The following is a 26,673-nucleotide window of genomic DNA, read 5'->3' as shown; positions in this document are numbered from 1 at the left end:
TGGCTTCCAAGTCAGTATATAGTTGAGGATGACCTTGAACTCACGACTCCTAGTTTTCACCTGAAAACTGCTGAGATTTCAGTCTGCCGTCTCACATTTGGATCACAGCAGCTGTGTAAAGTAGGAAATGTTAGGACCTTTTCTCAGGTGAGAATATGGAACTCGACAGTCAAGAGTGAGAAACCCTGTCTTGAAAAGCCAAAAAACAAAACAAACAAAAAAAAAAACCCAAAACAACAAAACCCCAAAAACAAAAAAACAAAACCAAAAACAGAGAAACTTCTTACTGTTTTAGAAGGGCATTTTCGTGGTCAAGGAAGCATCATGGTCATAAAATTCATTTATATGTTTCTGTTTGTGTGTAATAATTACAGGAATGACAGGTTGATTTTTCTCTTTGATCAATAAGACATGATTGAAAGCTACAGTCTTGGGTTTGAAGAGATCCCTCAGGGGTTAGAACCCATATGGTTCTTTTTTTTTTTTTTTTTTTTTTTTGAGACAGGGTTTCTTTGTGTAGCCCTGGCCGTCCTCGAGCTCACTTTGTAGACCAGGCTGGCCTTGAACTCAGAAATCTGCCTGCCTCTGCCTCCCAAGTGCTGGGATTAAAGGCGTGCGCCACCACTGCCCGGCCATATGGTTCTTGTTGAGGCCCTGAGTTAAAGTCATAGTGGCTGCCTCAAGCAGTTCACAAGTGTCTGAAGTCCGGCTCCAGGAGGAGCAGACTCTTGGTTTGTACTCAAGTGTGCATTCCCATGCACAGACATGCACACAGAATTAAAAATCATAAAATTGGGCTGGAGAGCTGTTTCAGCGATTAAGAGTACTGGCTGCTCTTCCGAAGGTCCTGAGTTCAAATCCCAGCAACCACATGGTGGCTCACAACCATCCATAATGTGGTCTGAGTGTCTAAAGTCAGCTCAGTGTACTTACATATAATAAGTCTTTAAAAAAATAACAAAAGGGATCGGGTCTGGGGAGATGGTTCAGCAGTTAAGAGCACTGGCTCGGGTGCGGGGAGGGTATAGGGGACTTCTGGGATAGCATTTTAAATGTAAATGAAGAAAATACCTAATAAAAAATTGGAAAAAAAAAGAGCACTGGCTCTCTCACAGAGGACCATGGTTTGATTTCCAGCATCCATGTGGTGTCCACAGCCACTTATAACTGCAATGCTTTCTTCTTGCCTCCCCAGGCTACAGCATGAACATGGCACACATCCACACACTCAGGTGTACACACATGTAAAGTGATGAGTTTATCTATAAAGGAACATCACGTCCTTCTTTTGGCACCTAATTCCTAGGAGATTATACTTCTCTCTGGATCCAGGGGCCATACACTGCACAACTCCAGTGTGAGTCATTCACAGAATACAAGCACATAGTCTGCCCAAGGTTGTCATAGTGACACTCACATATAAAAATACAAATATCAAAGGCAAATATTTTAATTTCACTAGAAATAGAATCCATGATCAACATGTCTTTTTTTTCTCTTTTTGTAATCTAAAAGCAATTCTGAACAGAATTATCAACTGAGATCACATCACAAAAACTTTAAATGTATTTACACAGTGAATAAGTTACATAGATCAACTCTGAATATGCTTTGGATGTGCAACAGATCACATGCCCACATCTAACACTCGACAGTGTTGGGTTTGAGGAAGGAACTTTTTAGAAAGACCCTTTGCACATATATTACAAATAAAATATGACATCATTCTTAAGGTGGCAACTCATATCTTCCCTTTATGACTCTACTTCCGGCTATCCAAATGGCTATTAAGGGATGCATGCAGACATTGGAAACGACTTGGGACTTTTGTGGAGAATTTGCTTTCCTACAAAATGGCAAAGGTATGCAAACGGACACTCATTCTTCTATAGTATAAATAATGCTTATTAAAGCAACCTTTTTGTAAAAAGCAGCCATGATCCTTAAAAAGAATCCATCTGGATCTCTCCCGGCACAGAGAGATCAGGGGTTTTCAGAAACAGTAGCCTAGCAACTTCAGAAAGGTACTTTCTAGCAGCCTCGGTTTAGATACAGTGTATACTAAATTGTAACTCATTTACAATTCCCTTTTCAAGCACACAGGCTGTCAGCTTTTGACCATCTCACAGGGTTTCAGTGGCCAGCTTCATTCTGCCTGCCCCCTTTTTGCAACTCACTAAACCAAACAAACACATCCCACAAAAAAAAAAAAGGAGGAAGGATGGAAGGAAGAAAGAGAGAGCGAGAAAGAGAGAAAGAAAGAAAGAAAGAAAGAAAAGAAAAGAAAACTCAAAGGAAGCAAAATAGGTGAAAAAAGGGGAATGAATGTACAAGCTTTAGAATATAAATTTTTTTCATGTGAAGAAAAACATTGCACTTTTGTTAATCTAAAACTGTCTCTAGAAAGGACTAAGTCTTTCAGTGTGGTCAGCTTTGGTAATGCAACGGAAGTCATGTCTCCAGGAGTGGGTTGGCTGCATTTGCTTGGTGAAGGGTAGCCACACATCAGGATGGGTAGAGTCTGTCTGTCTCAGGAGGTCCTAGGCTGCCTCGGTTTGGACAGTATTGCTACACATTGGAAGTTGAGTCATCTTCTTTAGAAAAAGTCCTACAGGTAAGAAGAGGGGAATGGTCTGTCCAAGCCTTGCGAAGGCTGAGAAGACACTGAAGGAGGTCGCCCCAGCATGGCAGCACTGCAAGCTTAGAAGCCATGGGGGACGGGAGGCTCCTGTCAGAGACTAGTGCCGGACACACTGGAGTCTGGGAGGAAGGCTGTGAGGACCCGGTAGTTCTGGGCCCTGCGGATCATGTCTCGGATCTCCATGTTCAGCTCCATGAGCTTGGTGCAGATTTCAGTCAGGCTGTGGTTAGACCCCACCAGGGCATAAGTACCCGTCTGTCCCAGAGTCTGGTGACGGAAATAAATATTCAGGAGTGTCTGGACCTCATCGTCAGAACTGCTTCCAAAGATGTCGTTGGGCCACAGGCTTCTGTGGGGGAAGAAAGAACAGCAAAGATTTAGAGGCATGGAGCTGGGAGGATGAGTCTTGGTTAGTCTAAAAAAAATGTGTGCAGTGCTCATAGCGGCCAGCAGGGGGCACTGGATTCCCTGGAACGGGAATCACAGATTGATGGAAGCTGCCATGTGAGTGTTGGGACCTGAACTTGGATCTTATGGAAGAACAGTGGTCCCTAACCACTAAATGGGCAGGATTAAGTCTGTGTTTCCCACAAGCGCCCCTGGGAGGAACAGTGGAGCCACCTGCACTCTTTGATCTGCCTCAGGGCTTTGCCAAGTTCATTGTTCTTCAGGCACTCCAGCATGGACTGGATGGCAGCCTCCGTGGAGGTGAAGGTTGGTTCTGACCACGCCCCCTCGATGTACAGTGGGTCTGTGGCGATGGCTGCAGTGGCCTCTTTCAGGTTCCTCTTCAGATCACTCAGTTCTCTGGACATGTTCAGCAGCTATTTGAAACAAATGTAATATAGTTGGATACAGAAGTTTGGTCATGAGGGTCTGGTTATCAGAGATTCAGTACCTGTATAAATGAGGGTGCTGGGTATGGTGGTACACGCCTGGAATCCCAGCACTTGGAAGAGTGAAGAGTGAGGCAGTAGGATCAATAGGGTTTGAGGCCAGCCTAGGCTACCCAGTGAGGTTAGCCTGGGCTACCAGTGAGACCTTGCCTCAGAACAGACAAAACAACAACAAAACCCCATTGGCAAGTGTGAAAAATATAAAGGCTTGGGTTATAAATTAAATTATATATATATGTATATATATATATATATATATATATATATATATATATATATACACACACATACATATACATACCACTGTCAGGTATACACTCTCCACACTTCCCCAGTGCACATTACCATCCCTTTGCTTTCAGTCCTAGGAAAACTGGAGCCCGTTTAGAAGCAGTGCACTCGAATGATTTTAATTTTACATTCAGGAGCAAAAGCCTGAAGACATTCTTTCTTACCTCACAATAAGCAAGTGTGAAAGGCTACATGCCAAGGACAAAACCCAGCGGGGTGATGTGTAACATCCAGGGTAACTGCAGGGGTAAGGGGGTTTGCCCTCAAAATGTGGGGCTACCTCACTCTCTCTATCTTAGTTGTGGTCCTGTTCTAGAAAACCATTCAGAGTCGAGAGTAGAAATGTATTTCTTTCTCACTTGTGCTTGAACAAAATAATAATTGTATGTGGGGGGCACCCAAAACCAAAAAACCAAACTGTGGAGTTCTGAGTCAGAATCTCCATGAGATGAAAACAGGTCGGCCATTGCCCGCCAGTGTATGGCCGGTTAGACTGCAGGGGCAGAGGCACAAGCATGGGAAGGTGCTGGTTTAATCTTTTTAAATATTTGCTGCAATAGGTGGCAAACCAACGTGTTGGGTAAGAATCCACTAGAAATTTAAGATTATTAGCCTGAGAGTTAGAGTCTCTCTCTCTCTCTCTCTCTCTCTCTCTCTCTCTCTCTTTCTTTCTTTTTTAAAGTGAGTAGCTGGGTAGCTCTGAGAGGAGTCACATGGACTCAAGTGAGGGGAATTGAAACATAGCAGATTCTGAGGTTCCATGCTGTGAGGAATACTGGCTGCTCTCAGTCAGAGAGCTGTAGAATGGAAGTTGCCTACTTCGTGGGGCAGAGACTGATTGAACTGTGAGCTTATAAAGTTGGAATTATTTGCTTTTAGGATAGATTTATATATGGATTTTGTCTGAATCACGTGGAGAATTTCGCCTGTGGTTCAGAATTAGGATAGAGAAAAATTCGTCACTGACTTCAAGTAGAGAGGGCAGTGAACAGGTATTAATAGAATAAATGTCTGTGGCCCCAGGCAGAGAGCTGAACAAGTCAACTACTCTAGGCAGAGAGCCGAACCATACGATGATATAAAACTGCTTTACTTGTCTTGCAGGATACTCACATTCTGTTTAACATGGGCTCCATGGGAATATTGGATTTTATATCCTCTTGGCAACATAGGAAAGGCCTAAGTATAGGCACATACAGTATTTTAGTTTACTTCATTTGTTTTGGATTGTTTTAATTTTAATTAGGATAGGGAATATTAGTCACTGACTCCAGGGTAGAGAGTGCAGTGATGCCTGCTTTGAACAGGTATTAACTATCTATGTCTGTGGCTCCAGGTAGAGAGTTCAACAGAGATTATACAGGTATTAATAAAATATGTCTGTGGCTCTGGGCAGAGGGCCAAACGGAAAGATGATATAATTTAACCAGCCATAGGAAGTTCATATTCTGCTAACATGGGCTCCACAGGAATCTTGAGTGTCTTTTTGTGCTTGGCAAGATAGGAAAGGCCTAGTATAGGCACATACAGTATCTTAGTTTACTTCATCTGTTTTAGATTGTTTTGATTTTCAAAATGGGTGTGATGTTGAGTTTCATGGTTATATTATTCCTCTGGGAGAGAGGTAAAAATAAAGGTTTGTCTGGTTATGGGCTCAAGGATATGCTGATTTGGGAAAAACATTTTGTCTTTGTGTTTTTGGAAAAGGTGATTAAGGTGTTTACACATTCCAGAGTTATATGGATCAGATTTGATAGAGGGAGATCCCCTGAAGTAGATTCCAGAGAATCAAACAAAAAGGTTATCTTGATGATACTAAAATTTTGCTTTGAGATTTGTATATTATAGAATATATAGCCTTGGTGAGTCTCATCATCAGACATGCTGAACTGACCTGCTTGAACTCCTGATGTCTTGGACTTTCAGCCAGATCCAGTCAGGACACAGGCATCAGAGACTAAATCCATCATTGTTGTGGCCTTCTTAAGGCAAACAAGTCCCCTATTTTCCCTAACCCTCCCCACCAATTCAAAATATCTCAATGCCCATATTCAGCTTGAAGAAGTTATGAAGAGTTGTCACCCCAGTTCCCTGGGCTTTGGGGCTAGAGGTGGTTATTATAGATTGTCTTTCTAGGGAATGTAGAAATGGTCATAATTGGAATAGGAAGGAATAGCTAAAATTGATTGCATAGCCATAATCTCATTTGGTAGAAATCTTTTTAATTGTTACTAAGCTGAAATCATACTTTCTTATTTTGGTATAGAATTTATTTTGATGCAAAATCAAGGTTTTCATTGGTACAAAATATATAGAAGCCTGTGAGTTAAGGTCCAAAAAGCAAATTCATGGCTCTGAGTTTATTGTTAGGGTGTTTTCAGAGACTGTAATTAGAAATAGTTGACAGTAGTTAACGGAGAACAGTCCAGATTACTTTATATTGATAGTTGGTTTTCAAAAACGTCAGAAATCCACAGAATGTGACATTTAGTGTTATTTATTCACTTGCTGTTGAGACTAGTCTGCTCCTGACAGCTTTCCCTGTCTTGGATTCAAAGAAGAAACCGAGCATCTGTGAATTACTCCAGTTGTGGTGAGACAGCAATTATGCAAGAATTGCCTCTTTTCATCTACAGACAAAATACTGTCCAAAGAAAGGACGAAATTACAGTTTAGGACAGCTTGATTCTGAGACAGAGTAGGCTAGTCCTTAATATCCTGTTTCTCTGGGTCTGTCAGATGATCCTGGGCCAGAAGGCTGAAGACATACTCCATCTTCCTGACTTCCTGGGATTGTATAGGTAGGCAGCTGTCTCTACAGTTTGTCTCAGTTCTGGAAGCTGTGTTAGGCTTCCTATATATTTTCAGTTAATGTTGGTCATTCTCAGATTTCTGATGGGGTTTAAAAACCACTTATAGTCTCATAGCCAACCCAGGCTATTTATATTGAGAGAACAGATTTGAGAAGATGGTTTTCAGATGGCATATGATCTAAAGCCAGGAAATGAGTCAGGTGTAGAATGATAAGTCTTTTAATTTAGGATAGATGATAATGCTCCATCTTAATGACAAAGTTGATGGACTGAGTGTTAGGTCTATCTTATGCCTTACAAATTACAAAATGGTAATAGTTGTGCTCTATATTGAGAGAAAGGTTTTGCTTTTTATTAGAACAGAAAGGGGGACGTGTTGTGGGTGGCTCTCTGCTGTTTGCTTTCCCAGGAGAGGCTGTCTGGAATGAGGAATGAGTCATGTACTCAGGTGGCTTTTTGTGAACTAATCCCCTAATGAATAAAGGAGCCAATCACTGAGGGAGTAGGCGGGACTTCTGGGTTGGATGGAGGAAGAGAGGAAGCAGGAGAGAGTTAGGTCCTTTTTGCAATGGGGACAGCAGAGGGGTAAGATGTAGCTGCTGGAGTTTCCCAGTATCATGGCGAATCTACAAGGATTCGCCACTGGAGGAATCAGATTTTAATAAGGCTTATAGGATTAGGTTTTAGTTATTGCTCCCAGAGATTAAGTTACCATTGTTTCTGAACTAAGTTCGTGTGGTGTTTTCCTTCACATGGTGGCTCATCTGGGTTCAAGAGCAAAAGGTACTGCGGCAAAGTGTGGGTCTTCCAGATGTGTACCACAAAGGTCGTGGGGGATCTGAAGCCTGGGATTGGCATGGTAGCAACCTGCCCATGGGTGGGAACTTGGCGAGTTGGGTGGAGAGACTGTGGAGTTCTGAGTCAGAGCCTCTACAAGGTAAAAACAGGTCGGCCATTGCCTGCCAGTGCATGTCTGGCCAGATCGCTGGGGCAGAGGCGCAAGCACGGGAACATGCGGGATTTTTTTTTTTTTTTTAATATTTCCAGCAACACCAAACAAAGAGGGACCTGATTTGTACCATTATGAGTAGGGTGGAGGACAGAAAAAACAAAACCAAACCAATAAGGAAACCACTAAGTGGTTCGGGGACTCACCTCAGGCACGGAGCTCACTTCATGCACCTGGCCGATGAGCTTGCAATAGGATTGATAGAGCAGGAGCAGCTGGAAATGCAGTTTGTACAGCCTCTGACACAGCTCCAGTTGCTACGGGGTGGGGGTGGGGGTGGGGGTGGGGGTGGGGAGGGCACACGGGAAGGAGAAACAGCTGTTAAAGCTCAACCTGCAAAGCTGTGAGGAGTGAACCGGCAGATTGCTTCTTTGTTTCCATTCCAAATAAAACGAACCCAAACCCACTCAGTAGTATCAGCGAGATGGTCACAGTACAATACAGAATGTTGTTTTTTTATATGATACTGAATGACTAATTAGGATGGGTTATAAAAAGGAATGGGGGGGAACCACATTTCAGTTGTATATGCAGTATATATATATATATGTATATACCTATAAATTATCCCTGAGTGTTTGTGTTGATTTTCTTTTTATAAGCTACAAGCTGCTTTTAAACAGCCAAGAATCCTTTTCATTAAAGGAAGAGCCAATGGGCAAAATACTAAACTAGCTCTAGGTGTTACTTGGGAAATGACTGTGTAAGTCTGGAATGCATTGAGGGGGCAGCCACTCCTGAGGTCTGCAGAAGTACAAGCCACACAGTCTGAAATAGATGAGAAAGAAATCCCAAGTCATTCCACTACCAAGGTTCACAGCATTCTATGCAGCCTGCCTTATATCAACAGTGGGCTAGCTCTCAGATCCGATGGGGCATAACAGGGAGAGCCTTTGGCACATTGGAGATCAGGGCTCAGTATTCTCCATTGAGAGGAACATCTGCTATAAATCAGATGTGCCAAGACTCCACTGTTAGGTTTGGAAGAGGTTACGGGAAGCCAGGGTAAATGGGACCTGTGCTCAGGGGCTATAGAGAGCTCAGCTCAGAGCTGAACATAGAGGCAAATTAAAATGATTTCCTGGGCCGGTGAGATGACTCAGCGGGTAAGAGCACTGACTGCACTTCCGAAGGTCCTGAGTTCAAATCCCAGCAACCACATGGTGGCTTACAACCACCCATAATGAGATTTGATGCCTCTTCTGGTGTGTCTGAAGACAGCTACAGTGTACTTACTATAATAATAAACCAATCTTTGGGCCAAAGCAAGCAGGGCTTGCTGGGTTGACCGGGGTGAGCAGAGGTCCTAAAAATTCAATTCCCAGCAACCACATGAAGGCTCACAACCATCTGTACAGCAACAGTGTACTCACATACATAAAATAAATAAATACATCTTAACAAACAAACAAAAACAGTTTCCCCTAAATCTGGTGTCAGAATTTTCAGTTTTATGGAGTATATTCTGTTGCTATCACTGATGTCCTTTGATTTTGATTTTTTGTTTTGGCTTTTGTTTTTGAAGACAGGGTTTCTCTGTGTATCTCTGGCTGTCCTGGGATTCACTCTGCAGACCAGGCTGGCCTCGAACTCACAGAGAACCACGGGCCTCTGCCTCCAGAGTGCTGGGATTAAATGCATGTGCTACCACCGCTTGACTCGATACTGATTTTTAAGTTACTAAAATTGATGCTAACTGTATCTATATATCTATATACATATATAAGACTATGCTGAATGAAGCCTCCCCCTTCCCCCAACTCTTCCCTCCTTCTAAGAGAAAACCAATCCTGTTTAGACTTTTTTGTTCCCCCATTCCCCAAATACTGGCAAATAGCTTTAGAGTGAAGAAGTTGAATCTGGCTAGGTCTTTGGTTTAAATGTAAAATTCCTTATGATAAGTTAATCTCTCTCTCTCTCTCTCTGTAAATGGGAACCTTTTAAAATCTGGTATGGAATGTAACTATCTTGCGAATTAACTTTAAAAAGTGTTAAAAAAATGTTTTTCTTCCAAATTTAGGGTGAAACCTCGCCATGAAAACTCTTGACTTTCCTAAATGCCAAATGGTGGTATTTGTTGTTTAAAAATTTCCATTGAGACAATGAGCATTCATAGCAAGGTAGGTTTCTATTTGGGAGAGAAAACAGTTCAGAAGGCTACAGATAAGCTGCCATGTCTCAATCTACCAAAGAAAAGAAAATTAAACCAAAAAGGGAAACCATGCTGAAAGATACAATGGCTAACAGTAAAAATAAGGCTTGTCATGGGTCCGTGCCTCAGTGGACAAAGAATATGAAAGAAAGTTAACTTACTGCAAGAGATTCCATTTGCTACGCAGCAAGCATGGTGCAGGAGACAAAGGAAAGGAAAGAAAGTATAGGGTCAGTGTGGCATGCAACAGAGAGCACAGCCCTCTTCCAGGAGCAGAGCTGTAGTCAGCAGTGTTAGTTTGGCTGGCCCAGACCTGGCCAGCGCTTGCCAGTGTTGTACCCATTCAGCATGCACAGCGGTCTGGGTAAAAACAAGCGTTAGTGGGCAATGCGGCTCTGAACAAACGCGGCTTTCAGTCCTTGGGATTTCCTGAGTCTGTCTGGGAGACTAGAAGTAACCTTGTTGTTGTTGTTGAAGATTTGAGTGCATTAATGTGAGTGCAACTGAGAAATCTAAAGAACTGCCCCCCTGCCCCCCCCCCCCCCCCCGCCAATTGGATTGCCTTTCATATTGGACATGCAAGTGGGTATGTGCACATGAGTGTTAGTACCCTTGGGGACCAGAGGCATTGGAGTCCCACAAGAGCTGGAGTTACAAGCAGCTGAGTCACCCAACATTCATGCTGGGAACTAAACCCAGGTCTTTAGCAAGATCAGAGCACGCTCCCAATCACTGATATTCCCGTCCTCAGACTGAGAGCGTGCAGTAGGAGACTGCTAGATAGCGCTGTCTCAGAGGAATAAACACCTTTGAGCATGCTACTCCCAAACAAGCACACCGCATGGTAAATATTTCCATGCATTTTATTTTTGATTATTTATGAAGATAGTTTTTTCATATGTAATTGCTAATATTGTAACAAGGTCTATGGGAGGGACATGTCCCACAATGTGTGAATCATCATCACACTTATGAACCAAAAATAAATAAATAAAATTTATAATTATTTTTATCTACTAAATAATTCCTAAAAGCAATCCAGAACTAGGTATTAACTTAAGATATTGAAAATTTACCAAGGATATCATGTTCAGCTACAACTACCATTTCGCTAATGTCACCAAATGACACCGTAAGTATAGAATCAGTTCGTGGAAATTTTTGGTAGATGGGAAGGGGGTACTACAATCTAAAGGAAATGTTCAATTTTTTTTTCAAATCATTTTAGAGCAGGTTTTGTGGAGCACATCTGTGGTTCCAGCACTCTGGAGGCAGACACAGGATGACTGAGAATTTGGGGCCAACCTGGGTTTAGAGTAAGACACCATCTTAGCCCCTGCCCTAGACACCAGCTTCATCAATACCAACTATGAGTCCCTATATCTTGGCTCTGAACTTTCAAAATATTTAAGGACCTATCTTACTCCCTTTGTAGTCCTTGGCACAGAAAATTCTTTAAACAACAGAACCAAAAACCAAAAACAAACCCCAAACTTTTGGGCTATCAGTTAATGTAGTGTATTTAAAGACACTGTCCAGTGACTAGTGAGTGTCAACTCATCCCCAGTGGTTACAGATGCTACTGAAGGTGCACCTAGACCCCCACCTTTGATTCCTGGTCTCCTTCCCCCCACCTATCATAAATACCACATGGCTGTGATAGGTATGCAGTGTCTGAAATTTACTGAGATATTTTTGGTTGTTGTTGATTCTGGTCATGAATCTCTCTAAAAGCTTTAAAAGAGAAATACCTTAACGCCTGTGTTGTGGGCTGGAGAGATGGCTCAGCAGTTAAGAGCACCAACTGCTCTTCCAGAGGTCCTGAGTTCAATTCCCAGCAACCTCATGGTGGTTTACAACATCTTTAATGGGGATCCAATGCCCTCTTCTGGTGTGTCTGAAGACAGCTACAGTGTACTCATATAAATAAATAAATAAGTCTTAAAAAAAAAAAGAAATCCTAAACAACTGAGGCAGGAAGTTCTCAAATCGCAGAACAGAAGCAGGCACAGTGGCACTGTGAGCCCATCACTCTGGGAAGCTGAGGCCAGAGGACTGCTGCAAGTTTGAAGATAGCCTTGGACTTGAGATTTTAGTCCCCCTGCCTCTGGATCCTGAGTGATGAAGTTATAGGCATGCACAGGTATACCTGGCTTACTGTATCTTAGCTAATGGTTGAAAGTCACACGTGTGAGCTAAATGGGATTGTACTGGCTGGTTTTGTGTGTCAACTTGACACAGGCTGGAGTTATCACAGAGAAAGGAGCCTCCCTTGAGGAAATGCCTCCATGAGATCCAGCTGTAAGGCATTTTCTCAATTAGTGATCAAGGGTGGGAGGGCCCATGGTGGGTAGTGCCATCCCTGAACTGGTGGTCCTCAGTTCTATAAGAGAGCAAGCTGAGCAAGCCAGGAGAAGCAAGCCAGTAAGTAACATCCCTTCATGGCCTCTGCATCAGCTCCTGCTTCCTGACCTGCTTGAGTTCCAGTCCTGACTTCCTTTGGTGATGAACAGCAGTGTGGAAGTGTAAGCTGAATAAACCCTTTTCTCCTCAACTTGCTTCTTGGTCATGATGTTTGTGCAGGGATAGAAACCCTGACTAAGACAGGGATAAAGTTTAGATTCTATATAGAAATTAACTTAGGCTACTGATGAATTTCTTTGTTTTGGGCAGTGGTGGTGCATGCCTTTAATCTCAGCCCTTGTGAAGCAGAGGCAGGCAGATTTCTGAGTTCCAGGCCAACCTGGTCTACAGAGTGAGTTCCAGAACAGCCAGGGCTACAAAAAAAAAAAACAAAAACAAAAACAAACAAACAAAAAACAAAAAATAATAATAAAAAGATTTTCTTTGTGTCTTAGCATATGAGTGCATGAAATTTAAGCATGCAGGAGTGTTAGTCACTCACCTCTTAATACTAATTGGGCTTGATACAGTGACAAGTACTGCCTACCGTTCATCCCTCCCTCCCTTCCTTCCCTTTTTCCTGATTTTTGTTATTTTTTAATTTTTTGCAGTGCTGGGGATTGAACCCAAGGTTTTACACATGATAAGCAAGCTCTCTGCCAACAATCTACATCTTCAGTTGACAGCCATTTGGTTTGTCCAAAAGAAAAAAAAAATTGTTGGTTTTTTTTTTTCAGTCTTATTCATGAATATATTTCAAAGTCAAAAACCTCAAAGTCGGGGCTGGTGAGATGGCTCAGTGGGTAAGAGCACCCGACTGCTCTTCCGAAGGTCCGAAGTTCAAATCCCAGCAACCACATGGTGGCTCACAACCACCCGTAATGAGATCTGATGCCCTCTTCTGGTGTGTCTGAAGACAGCTACAGTGTACTTACATATAATAAATACATAAGTAAACAAACAAACAAACAAAAAAACACCTCAAAGTCTGTGATACAGACAATACATCTTGAGGTATTTACTATTTTAAAATCCTAGCAGACATAACTTTAGCCAGGCTGGGAGAGAAGATTTGCTTTTGGAAGACAGATAGGTAGACCGTATCTGAAGGCTGAGGTTTAGAGGGTTTCAATCTGACTGGAGAACAGCCTGGCTCAACATTTAACTTGTTCAGCTTGTATAAGGTCATGGGTGGCAGCCCATATTCCTGTGCTGTATTGAGACAAGAAAAATGGCAGACAGAGTGTTTTTTGCAAGAAGATCCTAACAGCTGGAATGATGACTGAGGACAAGATGTGCTGAGTGTAAATTCTTATGCTTGCACCTAGAGTCAGAAATACAGTTTGCACATGAGTATGCCAACTGACATAGATTCTAACAAGCAAGACCTCTTCAGCTCCCATGGGGACACTTCTGCAGAGACAGAGAGATAAGCAGTGTTTGCTACTTTATAGGGTGGAGGCTGAAAATACTGCCAGGAGAGACCACAGCTGGCCAGAGTCTTAGCCTCCTGACCTAAGTTTACGTGAGCTTCAACCACTAGGGGGAGATACTCTAGAACAGAGGGACCAGTGGGAATCTGTTTTTAATTGTTGAGAAATTGCAAATTGTGAAAGGTTTTTCTGTCTTGACTGGTGAAGGCAGGGGGTGGGGGACGACCCCCAAACACCATAAAGTAGGCTGGTATGTGCACGAGAACAGAAATGATCTTGCGAGACAAAAGCAAACTGTTTGCTTGTTCTCCGTGCTATTTAGCATATACTGCATCTCACCCTAGAAGAAGCCTAAGTCAATAACTGGCCTAAGATTCCAGAATGATTACATACATGAGATTAAAAGCATCTTCCCCAGATAACTGATTGTTGCCCCCCAAGTTCCCTGGTGACCACTGTGTCCTCAAAGCAACAGTATATCTGAAACTGCATGCTAGTGCCAGCTGAGGTAGACCTGGTTGTCTTTACTAGCAGGTTAAAGGCACAGCTGAGGCAGATCTGGTTGACTTTACTAGCAGGTTAAAGGCATCAGACTAGATGCTGCTTTCCCCCCATTTTTCTCTAACTCCATAATCAACCTTTTTCCCCCTCCAATGTGTGTGTTCTGCCTCTAAGAGTAGGCTAGAGACAACTTGGAGAGATGGGATATGGCAAGCTGTGAATGCTACTCAGATTCAGCTCATCTCAAATGCACAAAGAAAAATTCCTAATTGAAAAGGGATGTAGATTTGTTGGATAGGTTTTGTTGTTGTTGTTGTTGTTGTTGTTTTTCAACTTGACACCAACCAGAGTCACCTGGTTGTCAGAGGGAATCCTGAGTTGAGGACATGCCTACAACAGACTGGTGGACAAGTCTGTGGGTTATTTTCTTGACTGACGTGGGATGGCCCAGCCCACTGTGGGTGGTGCCATCCCTAGGCTGGTTGTGTGTTCTATAAGAAGGCAGGCTGTGCAAGCCATGGGGAGCAAACCAGTAAGCAGCATTCTGCCATGTTCTCTGCACTGGCTCCTTCCTCCAGGTTCTTGCCTGCCTTCAGTTCCTGCCTTGTAGTCCCTCAGTGATGAGGCTACATGATGTAAGGTAAGATAAACCCTCTCCTCCCAAGTTGTTTTCAGTCATGGTGTTCATCATAGCAAGAGGAGCAAACTGGGGCAGTCGTAAAGGGGCAAATGAGGTCACATGCACACAGTACCTGAAAGTATTACCCCCTCCCATTTTTATTCTCAATCCTTTACTGTATACCTAGAGCTGCCACATCAAACTGAGTGAAATTTACAAGAGATCAGGAGCAACAAGTACGGTAACAAGTACCAGAAGCCACAGGACCATGGTTCAGCTAAGGGAGGTCAGGTGCACAGTGGCTGTCCCCTAACGAGACATCACTTGCAACATTAGAGCATCCTTAGATTGTGTGTGTGTGTGTGTAAACTATGATGTTTCTACGTGTTTGTGTGCGCATGTGCGTGTGTGTGAAGAGAGAGCTGGAAGTGCTGTGGGGAATAGGAGTACAAAAGGTGAATGGAAACCAAGAAGTAGAAATGAAGACCTATGGAGAGCTCGGAGAAGTAAAATAGCGAAGTGAGTATATTTGAAAGTAGGATGATCTAGCTTTAGTTCCCACTTATTTGTAGGGCTAGCACTCAACAAACAGATCGGAGGTTTGGTTTCAACCTATATTCCTGATATAGGTCTGTAATGTACTAATGTATTCTCCCAACTGAATTGTTACTATTGGGTGTTAACAGGATCTGATAACAGAGTCAATGCTTAGATAACTATTTTTATACACTGAGTACAAGCTGTACTATAAACTGGGCTAGGCTTGTGTTAATTGTAAGGTCTAACCTGGTGACTATTTTCTGACCTGACTTTGGCCAGCACGATGGAGTAAAAGGATAAACAAGCTGGAGCCAGGAGCAGGTCCTCTTAGGTGGCCATAAAATGTGAAACCTAGTAATACTGTATTCTTTTAAAGTATCCAAACGGTGGCACATGACTTTACTCCCAATACACAGGATGCAGAGGCAGGCAGATTTCCATGAGTTTGAGGCCAACTGGTCAACATAGCAAGTTTTAGGACAGTCAGGGCTACATAGGGAATCCTACCTGTCCAAAAAAAAAATGGGGGTGTGCGTGTGTGTGATATATTCAGATCATCCGAATCAGGACATCACAGGTGCACACATCGGGACTGATGGAAACCCTAGAGTGTTTCTGAACCCCACTTTTGAGTAAGCATTGTTTCTGAAGGAGTTATATTAACTGTCTTGAAATGTGCAGGGCGTGGTGGCGCATGCCTTTAGTCCCAGCACTTTGGAGGCAGAGGCAGGCAGATCTCTGTGAGTTTGAGGCCAGCTTGGTCTACAGAGTGGGTTCCAGGATAGCCAGGGCTACACAGAGAAGCTGTGTCTTAAAAACAAAACAAAATAAAAGTCTCAGGAAACTACAGACTGAAATAGAAATGTGTTCTCAAAAAGAGCAGAAACTACCTCTAATAATCTAAGATTTCTCAGCCTTACAGATACCTTTTTGGCATCCTTAGTCACTTATCTCGGGGCTAATAGAGGGGTGGGGGAGGTGGGGAACAGGGTGGTGGCAATTGGCCCTCAGCACTCTAAAGTTGTTTGGTGATAGTGACCAAATTGGTATCGGACTACTGGTGTTAGGTGGAAAATTGTCACCCCAAATCTTACTGAGCTCTTTATACACTGATACAGGCTGCTTCTTACGTGGGCGTGTGTGTGATCTGAGAAGCCTTCTCAGTGGTGATGTGATTCCATCGTGACACCTGCTGCATGTGGACTGGGTTGTGGTCTCCTAGCTTCCCTCGTGGGCTCCCTCGCCCCTTCAGTTTGTCTGTGTGGTATGTGTCTGCTCACTTCCCTGCTGCTCGCATTGTGGATCAGATCAGGGTTAGGGTTAGGGTTTACCGTTGCTGTGCAGGGCCCAGCCCTCACAGCCAGGCTTCTGTGATGCTTGTTGGAACTTCTTAGGCCTTGTCTCTCTGTGCTTGTCAGTCCCATGGCTTCTCTTCAGTTCTTAGACCATCACAATCCCTTCTGCCTCAGGACCTTTACAAAGCCTCTCATCCTTACCCTTTCCTACAGCTACCTACCTCTAGTTCACATCTGAGATCTCTTCTGTCTCACACCCCAACCAGGAAGCCTTCCTTCCCAGGGCTACCTGCTGTCTGATGCCTTTGTTCTGCTGTGTGTGCTAACAGCTTGCTTTCCTTACCACAGGCTATGCCTCCTTGATGTCTGGATTGCCATCTGTCTCCCTGACAACAAGAGGAGGGCAGAGCCTCTGGTGGAACCATAAAACCCAAATAGGGGCTCTTAAAACCTAATTGCAGTATGAATAGTTTAATCTCAGTCTTCTTCCCAGTTTCCTGCATCATATAACATATATGTATGTAATCAGCTGCTGGTATATGGTATGCACTTAGGGCTATTCTAAGTGGGAAAATCTTTTTAGCAGTGTTTGGGGACAAGTCAATAGACAACTTTCCTTTACTTCAATGAACCATTTCATTGAGGGAACTAAGCAGTCCAGCAAGGAATGGTGGAATGTGGCTTCATATTCTGGATTAAGAAAGGCTCATTAGGAAATGATTAGCACAATTTAACAGCATCTGGCAAAAAGGTTAGTCTTATGTTCCTCTTTTTCCAGAGAGGAGAAAACAAAAATCCCTCAGTCCCATCAATACACAACCATGCATGGTATGGATGCACACACAACCATTCATAGTTATAGATGCACACACAACCATTCATGGTATGGATGCATTGTCTTTCCCTTTGGTATCATGTGAATGTGGGAGACAACTCCTTCCTCCTCTTCCCTTCTCAAGCTCCATGCTTCTTATGAGGCTCAAAACCACCACAGAGCCAGACCACAGGAGAGACATACGGCATTTGTTACCTTTTCTTCCGAGTCCCCGGGTTGGCAGGTAATCACTCCATCTCTCGAGCCGCCTGCAAACGTTGCCTTACAGTTGGCAAGCCACTGTTGTCAAGAAAAAGAGAGACGGGACATAGGTAGATCCACAGATGTCCTGAGGACATTTAAATCGTGGGGTTTGTTGGGAAGACTTGATCATGCTTCTAACAAGAGTAAATACAAGTTTGCTGGAATGACTTAGGAAAGGAATCTTGAAAGGGTAAAGATTTGCTGAAATTAAAATACCGGCCGGAGGTTCACAGTTTCTTTTAAGATTTACATATATACATACACACACACACACATATATATGTATATATATACATACACACACACACACACATTACATAACATATTGAATATTTCCTGGGTTCAGAGTTACAGATGCTTGTGAGCCATCATGTGGGTGCTAGGAACCAAACCTGGGTCCTCTACAAGAGCAGCCAGTGCTCTAAACTGCTAAGCCATCTCTCCTGTCATTTAAAATAAAATATCATGACCAGATGTGATGGCACATGTCTTTAATCCTGGCACTTGGGAGGCAGAGGCAGGCCAATCTCTTTGAATTTAAGACCAGCCTAGTCTTGAGTTTTTTTTTTTTTTTTTTTTTTTTTTTTTTTTTTTTTTTAACCAGATCATTCCTGATTTAGGTATGAATGAAAATACTTATATGGTTAGAATAATTTCATACATCTGAGATTAGGAGACAGGACCAATAATTCTCACAGGCGAGAATATTCTGGCCTTGCTGCATACCCACTTCTCCACTGTGATCAGAGGCTGCCACAGGGCAGGCTTCTGCCCCTGGAAGAAAGACCATTATAGTCACAGCTCAGCCATTATGGTGGTGGGGGTGGGTCTACATAAGCATGTGAGTAGTACTAACACAGGTGTGAAATGGTCTCTTCAGGCACAACACAGTGAGTCCTGAAATTCCCACCTCACACCAGCAGGTTAATTTGCTTCACCAGCCAGAGAGAGAGGATTGCTCTGACCAGCTGACAGCTCAGAAGCTGGGGAAGATAAGTAGGTGACGAGCCACAGAAATAAGAGACATGGGAGCTATGGTGCAGTCTCAGAATGTTTGCCCTCAGAAAGTTCATGGGAGGTTAGAATAATAACAGCATCCCGGCAGAGGCAGGCAGATCTCAAGTTCGAGGCTAGCCTGGTTTACAAAGTGAGTTCAAGGACAGCCAGGGCTACACAGAGAAACCCTGTCTCAAAAACAAAACAGGTGAACAGAACAACAGCAGCAGCAACAGGGACAACCTGCAACTCAGTAAGCTGTCAGCCATACAGAATGGACTCATGACATGACGGTTTCTATGACTGTCATAACTTCACAGTAAATTTCCAGTGAGATATTATAATCAGATGACCAATAAGAGATGGTAACTGGGGCTGGTGAGATGGCTCAATGGGTAAGAGCACTGACTGCTCTTCCAAAGGTCCTGAGTTCAAATTCCAGCAACCATATGGTAGTTCACAACCACCCATAATGAGATCTGATGCCCCCTTCTGGTGTGTCTGAAGACGGCGTACTGAAGACAGTACGGCTACAGTGTACTTATTTATAATGATAAATAAATCTTAAAAAAAGAGAGAGAGAGATGGTAACTGAGCTTTGATTTGAACTGAAGTCCATCTGACTTCAAAATCCATCTTCTTTCTTACAGTGTTTGGAGAATTTCATTGGAGGACATAGATATAAGTAGGTGTCATACATACCCCTTGTCATAGATACAATAGGTGTTATATATACACCTTGTCATAGATACAAGTTGGTGTCATACATACACCTTGTCACATTTTTTACAGCTGACTCCCTGAGTCTCTGGGCCTCTCCCTGTCAGAAAGCAGGTGTTTTGCATGGAATGACTTCTAGTTCTATCATGGAGCAGGGATAAAAGAGTAAAGAGTAATAGCTAGGACAAAGCGAAGTCAGGAGGACAGGGAAAGAAAGCTGCTCAGAGCGACCAGGAGCTGGAGGATCTGTGTGAAGCTAACATGAGAAGGAGGTGCTCTGGTTAGTTTTTTGGTCAACTTGACACAAACCTAGACATAGCTTGGAGGAGGGAATCTCAGCTGAGAAATCCACTCCATCAGCTCCATCTGCTGGCAAGTCTATGGGGCATTTTCTTAACTAGTAATTGATATTGGAGAGACCGGTCCACTGTGGGCAGTAGCAGTCCTAGGCAGGTGGTCCTGACTGATGTAAGAAAGCAGGCTGAAGGAGCCATGGAAAGCAAGCAAGTAGCACCCCTCTACGGCTTCTGCTTCAGTTCTTGCTTCCAGGTTCCTACCCTGACTTCCCTTCATGATGATTTCTAAGATCAAACAAGGCCTTCTCTAATCTAACTTACTTCTGGTCATGGTCTTTATCACAGACTAGAGACCTAAATTCAAATCCTGGACAAAGGAAACTAGTTCTTTTTTTTTTTTTTTAAGATTTTATTTATTTATTTTACTTATATGAGTAAACTGTTACTCTCTTCTGACACACCAAAAAAGGGCATCAGATCCCATTACAGATGGTTGTGAGCCACCATGTGGTTGCTGGGAATTGAACTCAGGACCTCTGGAAGAGCAGTCGGTGCTTTTAATCACTGAGCCATCTCTCCAGCCCAGGAAACTAGTTCTAATGCATCTCAAGGGACATACTGAGCAGATACAAATGTACGTGCTGGTTTCTCAGTGGGGACTTTAGTGGGGTAATGTTGAGAGCTGAACATTGATCGCTCTTTTCTTGGTTTGATTTGAGCCTCTTGGCCTTTGGACAAAGGTCACATGCATTCATTCGGCTATAACCAGTATTATATGTAGTTCTGTGACTCTGAAGTAGGAACTGGCAATACACACAGACACACACACATAGCCACACACACAGACTCACATACAGACACACACACATAGCCACACACACAGACACACAGACACACACACAGACACACACACATAGCCACACACACAGACACACACACACACACACACCTACACACACAGACACACACACACACACAGTCACACACACAGTCACACACAGACACAGACACACAGTCACACACACATACACACACACACATAGCCACACACAGACACACACACAGACACAGACACACACACAGACACACATACAGTCACACACACACAGTCACACACACAGACACACACACAGAAACCCACACCCACACCCAAGGCTGTGCTTTTTCAGTTGTAACTGACTGCCATGCATGGAGACACAGGCTTACCGAGAGCGTGGCCTCTTTCCTGTTGTTGTACGTGTCCAGATATTCTTGCAGTTCCAGCACACTGAACTTGAGCTTGTCCAGGAGCCCGCAGGAGAGGAGCTAAAGACAGGAAACAGTTTGCTTTAAAAACAGATGGGAATACCAACGGGAAGGTCTAGTATACAAACAGAAAAGAAGGAGATGGAGAAGTAAGGAACGGATTTGGCTTCACTTTGGCTACTGCCGGAGCTGGAAACTAGTTTACAACCCAAGCCTTCCACTGGAAACCAGTGTTAAGATGTGATACCCATTTTATGCATGACTCTGTTTTCAGGATCAGTAATATTTCCTATTTTGTTATGGAAGACAGACTTCCAGAGAGATCTGTAAACTAATTTTGTATTTAATTTGCATTTAAAATAATTTAAGATGAAATTATTTTTCATATTGCATTCCTTGCTGAGGGACCAATCAGGCTGTGGGCAAGACTGACTCTGCTGCCCCTTATAGCTGACCGCCTCTTATAGCTGACAGCAAGCCTGAGAACTTGGGAGGCTGTGTCTAGAAAAGAAAAATTCAAGTCAGAGTTGCAAAGTTTTCTTCCTACAACCATGACCTGATAGTCAGTTAGAGGCTCCCTGGTGACCTCTGTGAGAGTCATACAATCATATGACCCAGAATAACTCAGAATGGGCTGAGGAGATGGAAAGTACACACACACACACACACACACACACACACACACACATACACACACATGCACACACTATAATAACAAATCCATATATGAACGTGCTGAGCAGGGCAGGGATACTCACAGTCTCTGCATCCACGAACAGCGTAGGGCATTCAGAGCAGGAGGTGAGCATCTGGGAAGAGCTGACAAATTTGGATCCGATTCCCCGGAGGTTATCTCCAAGGTAACTGGCTGCATCACAGGTTAGGAAGCAGAACCTCTTTTGAATATTCTGCAAGGCAGAAGAGGGATCATTCACAAAGGCCAAGCTCAACTTGTATAGTAAAAAATAACACTCTCTCTCTCTCTCTGTGTATGCGTGTGTATGGTACAGAAGTTTCAAATAATTTGGGACATGGTGGTGCAAACCTGTAATCAAAGTCTGGGGAGGCAGAGACAGAGGATCAGGAATTCAGGGCCAGCCCGTGTTACACGAGATGCCTCAAAAACAAAAACAAACAAAAAGTGGGCTTAGAGAGATGGCTCAGCAGCTAAGAGAACATGCATGGGGCTCTTGCAGAGGATGCAAGCTTGAGTTCTAGTACACGGCCCCAGGGGATCCCCAGAGAACACACTGCAACATAATAAAAGCTATATACGACAAACCCACAGGCAACACCATCATCAATGGAGAAAAACTCAAGGTCATGCCATTAACATTAGGAAGGAGACAGGGCCCCCACCTGTCCCCAGTCCTTTCAACACAGTGCTTGAAGCACTAGCCAGAGCAATATAACCAAAGAAGAAAATTAAAGAGATATGAAAAGGAGAAGAAATATTCAAACTACCCCTATTTGCAGATGATCTGGGAAGAAATATAAAAAAGATCCCCAAAACCCTCCCAGAAAACTAGAAATGATAATAGTTGTAGCAAAGAAATACTAAAATCCATATGGAAACAGAGAAGAGCTCAGAGAATCAAGGCAATTCTGAGCAGGCCAATGCATAGGGCTCACTGGTCCAGATTTTGAGCTGTATTACAGAGCTGCATATGCCTAAAGGAAATATCAACAAATCCTGCTAGGAGAATTAGATGTCCTCATGCAGGAGAATGAAATTAAACCCCTCTCTACCACCCCACACACAAAATCAACACCAGATGGACCAACGACATTAATGTGAAACCCAGCATGCAGAAAGTGATAGATAGCTGGGCACATAGGCAGTACCCTAGAAGACTAGATCTTTGAGGAAAGGCCTTTCTGGGTAGGACACGATTTGCTCAGGAGCTAACCATTGGCAAATGGGACCTCACAAAACTAAAAAGCTTCTGCACAGCCAAGGAAACCATCAGCCGAGGGGTAAGCCCCAGTCTGGGGGAGAGTCTTTGCCAGCTATACATCTGATAGAGGATCAATATCAACATACATCTGGAAGAGGAATATACAAAGGACTAAAATCAAACAAACCAATGAATCAAGACAAGAAACGATACGATTAAAAAAGAGCCAGGCAACTGAACAGAGCGCTCTTAAAAGAAGAAACGAAAATGGCTAAGGAATATCATTAAGTGTTTCACAGCCTTTAGAATTAGGGAGATACAAATTAAAACTACTTTGATGGTTTCTTACTCTGGCGAGAGTGGCAAAAATCAAGAAAACAATGGACAACAAATGCTGGGAGGGAAAGGGGAACATGCATTTATCGCTAGTGGAATTGCAAACAGGTACAGCCACTTTGGAAATCAATGTGGAGAGTTTTCAATGAGCTAAAAATAGACCCTGCTATACCACCCTGCAGCATATGCCCAAAGGAAATGACATCCTACTCAAGAAAGACTCACTCAGCTGTGCTCATGGCTGATCTAGTCATAATAGCTGTGTGTCTTAGTTAGGGTGCTAGTGCTGTGAACAGACACCATGACCAAGACAACTCTTACAAAGAAAGACATTTACTTGGGCTGGCTTACAGTTTCAGAGGTTTAGTCTATTATCATCATGGTGGGAAGCATGGCAGCGTCCAGGTAGACGTGGTACTGGAAGAGCCGAGAGTTCTACATACTGATCCACAGGCAGCAGGGACTGTGTGCCACAGTGGGCTAGCTTGAACATAGGAGACCTCAAAGCCCAACCCCACAGTGACACACTTCTACCAACAAGGCCACACTGCTAATAGTGCCCTTCCCTGTGGACCAACCATTTAAACACAAGTCTATGGGGGCCATTCCTATTCAAACCACCCATTGGGAAATGGAGACAACCTAAATATCCTTCAACTGACTAATGGATCATGAAAATATGGTATATATACACTATTTGGAGGTGTATGTGTGTGTCTGCGTGTTATTCGGTTGAAAAGAAAAATGAAACTCTAGGGGCTGGAGAGATGGTTTAGCAGTTAAGAGCACTGACTGCTCTTCCAGAGATCTTGAGTTCAATTCCAACTACCACATGGTGGCTAATAACCATTTGTAATGGCAGCTGATGCCCTCTTTTGGTGTGTCTGAAGACAGCGACAGTGTACTCACAAGCATAAAATAAATACATTTTTTAAAAGGAAATAAAAAGAAATTATAAACGGGTAGAACTAGAAAATGTAATACTGTGTGAAGTAATCCAGAGAAGTGGGTATAAAGAACCTTCTCTGCCCAGCGGAAACCATCACAGAAATCCACAGCTGGTTAGAACGGAGCAAACCAATGACACTGGGTACCCACTCACAGTTGATATGTGTACATCACAGCTGCTACACCTGAGGCCCAGGGGACGTCATGGAAAGGGGGAAGGGGCCACAAGAGCCAGAACACGGGTATGTCTGTTATGAGATAGTATCTTCTAGCTATGTCACAGGGAAGCTGCATGCATGACATTTCAACAATATGTTCACCTAAAAAGACCTGCACAGTAAAAAGTATCTTACAAGGACCCACCCCTTGATGAAGACCTACCAGCAATCAATGGCTACTGAGAAAAGGAAAACAGTCTTTCCCAGGGATGGGCCCTGGGATGGTCAGCCTTAAACTCATATACACATGAGCAATCCTCAACGCATTTAGCGGGTTGCATTCCTATGTGCATACACATGTGTGTGCAGAATTAAAGAAGAGGCCATGACATTGTGAGGGAGTGGGAGCACGGGGGACACTGAAATAAATGCAGTCCTTGTGGTGGTTTGAATAGGAATGGGCCCCTACAGGCTCACAGATTTCAATGCTTGGTCACCAGGGAGTGGCACTACTAGGAAGTATGGCCTTGTTGGAGTAGATGGAGGGTGGGCTTTGAGGTCTCAAAGGCTCAAGCCAGGCCCAGGATCTTGGTCTCTTCTTGCTGCCTGCCAATCCAGATGTAGAACTCTCAGCTCCTTCTCCAGAACCATGTCTGTCTATATGCCACCACGCTTCTTGTCATAACAATAATGGACTAGACCTTGGAAACTGTAAGCCAGTCCCAATTAAATGTTGTCCTTTATAGAGAATTGCCATGGTCATGGTATCTCTTCACAGCAATAGTACTAAACTAGTACTCATGTGTGAAATTAAAAAAAAATAATATAGTAAATATTTAAAAGGAAAAAAATAAATGTCTCTGTAGTCCCAGGATAGCCTGGAACTCACTATGTAGCCCAGGCTATCTCCGGTATTGCAACAAACTGCCTGCCTCTGCCTCCCAAAGGTCGAGATTACAGTCATGAGCTACCTTGCCTGGTACTAAAAAAAAAAAAAAAAAAAAAAAAATTTAAACTATTACAAAAATATCAAGTGTGTGTCCTAAGGGATCAAGCCAGTAATGTTCTTCCATAATCTCTGCTTCAGTTCTTGCCCTGGCTTTCTTCAAGGGAGGGCTGCCAGTTAAAAGCCAATTTAACCATCCCTGTCCACCCCACCCCCCCAAGTTGCTTTTGCCCATGGTATTTTATCATAGTAAAAGACACCCTAACTAAGCTACCATGGTTTCTTACCATTGAGAACATCAACAGAAAATGGAGTGGCAGAGATAAAAGTTTCCCTCACGACAGCTGACTTGAGATCACTTGAGTTCGGTGTCTTCATAAGGGTAAGGCAATAAAGGATGAATAAAAGCTGTAGGTAGAGAAACTAGTCTCTGCCTACATACTCCTAGAGGTAGCTGTTCTCATCCTGTGGGTGGCAGGTGACCCCTTTAGGGATCTCACATCAGATAACCTGCATATCAGTTATTTACATTATGATTCACAGCAGTAGAAAAATGACAGTTAGGAAGTAGCAATGAAATAATTTTATGGCTAGTGAGTGGGTCACCACAACATGAGAAACTCTATTAAAGGGTCTCCATGGGGCTGGAGAGATGGTTCAATGGTTAAGAGTACTGACTGCTCTTCCAAAGGTCCTGAGTTCAAATCCCAGCACAACCATCTGTAATGGGATCTGACGCCCTCTTCTGGTGTGTCTGAAGATAGCTACAGTGTACAGTGTACTTAGATATAATAATAAATAAATCCTTGGGTCGGAGGGCGTAGGGCCGACTGGAGCAAGCAGAGGTCCTGCTCACAATTCCCAGCAACCACGTGAAGGCTCACAACCATCTGTACAGCTACAGTGTTATCATATACATAAAATAAATAAATAAATCTTTAAAAGGAAAAGAAAAAGGTTCTTGGCATTAGGAAAGTGGAGAGAGACAACAGCCCCTTGTGAAGCCCACAGCCATCGGCTGTCCTCAGGATGCTCCAGGAGCCCGTACCTTAAACAGAGAGGAGAACACATGAAATGTGTACACAGCACAGGAGCCGTCTGAGTCACACATGAGCTGGTTAATGTGGCTTCGCCAGGCTTCCTCGGCATCATCGCAGGCGGCGGGCTGAAAGGCAGCAAGGATGGCCGAGAAGAAGGGCGAGGGAGGGGGAGACACACCCCTGTCACCTTCTCCGAAGCTGGAAAACATGGACACCGGGACCATCAAAAGATGGCAGACTCTTGTACATAGCTGTACAAGTTCTACACTTGCCTGTCAGCTTGGCGAGATAGCCCTATGGGCCCTTTATTCCTTTCAAGGCCTTCTAGGGTTTAGTTTTTACTAGAGGTTCCTGAGATCTTTTGGTTCCTAGGAAATCTTTTTTTTTTTTTTTTTTTTTTTTTACTTCTGGCATTTCTA

At 43.4% G+C, this 26,673-nt stretch overlaps 1 protein-coding gene and 1 pseudogene across 6 annotated transcripts in view; both read right to left on the bottom strand.

Moving 5' to 3' along the window:
* Positions 1-1,407: 1,407 nt before the first annotated feature.
* The window catches only part of Fry (FRY microtubule binding protein), a 382,592-nt gene continuing 357,326 nt past the window's right edge, over positions 1,408-26,673 (bottom strand). For 3 of the 6 annotated variants that reach the window (XM_085837475.1, XM_085837472.1, XM_085837473.1), the window contains 8 exons: positions 26,263-26,452; positions 21,687-21,836; positions 20,890-20,988; positions 17,624-17,707; positions 9,964-9,981; positions 7,797-7,907; positions 3,263-3,465; positions 1,409-2,990 (listed from right to left, as the gene is read on the bottom strand). In XM_085837475.1, coding sequence (XP_085693601.1) covers positions 2,732-2,990; positions 3,263-3,465; positions 7,797-7,907; positions 9,964-9,981; positions 17,624-17,707; positions 20,890-20,988; positions 21,687-21,836; positions 26,263-26,452 — 1,114 coding nt within the window. In that variant the 3' untranslated portion in view covers positions 1,409-2,731. Of the gene's footprint in view, positions 2,991-3,262; positions 3,466-7,796; positions 7,908-9,963; positions 9,982-17,623; positions 17,708-20,889; positions 20,989-21,686; positions 21,837-26,262; positions 26,453-26,673 lie in introns of all 6 variants that reach the window. The other 3 variants (XM_085837470.1, XM_085837474.1, XM_085837469.1) reach the window with 2 other exon arrangements.
* On the bottom strand, positions 10,695-10,790 carry LOC115031240 (small nucleolar RNA U13; annotated as a pseudogene).

Source organism: Mus caroli, unplaced genomic scaffold (genome assembly GCF_978045245.1).
Source record: "Mus caroli unplaced genomic scaffold, Mus_caroli_1 scaffold_4, whole genome shotgun sequence".
NCBI lineage: Eukaryota > Metazoa > Chordata > Mammalia > Rodentia > Muridae > Mus > Mus caroli.
The sequence above is the reverse complement of the archived record's forward strand: the minus strand, read 5'-3'. Positions and strand labels throughout refer to the sequence as shown.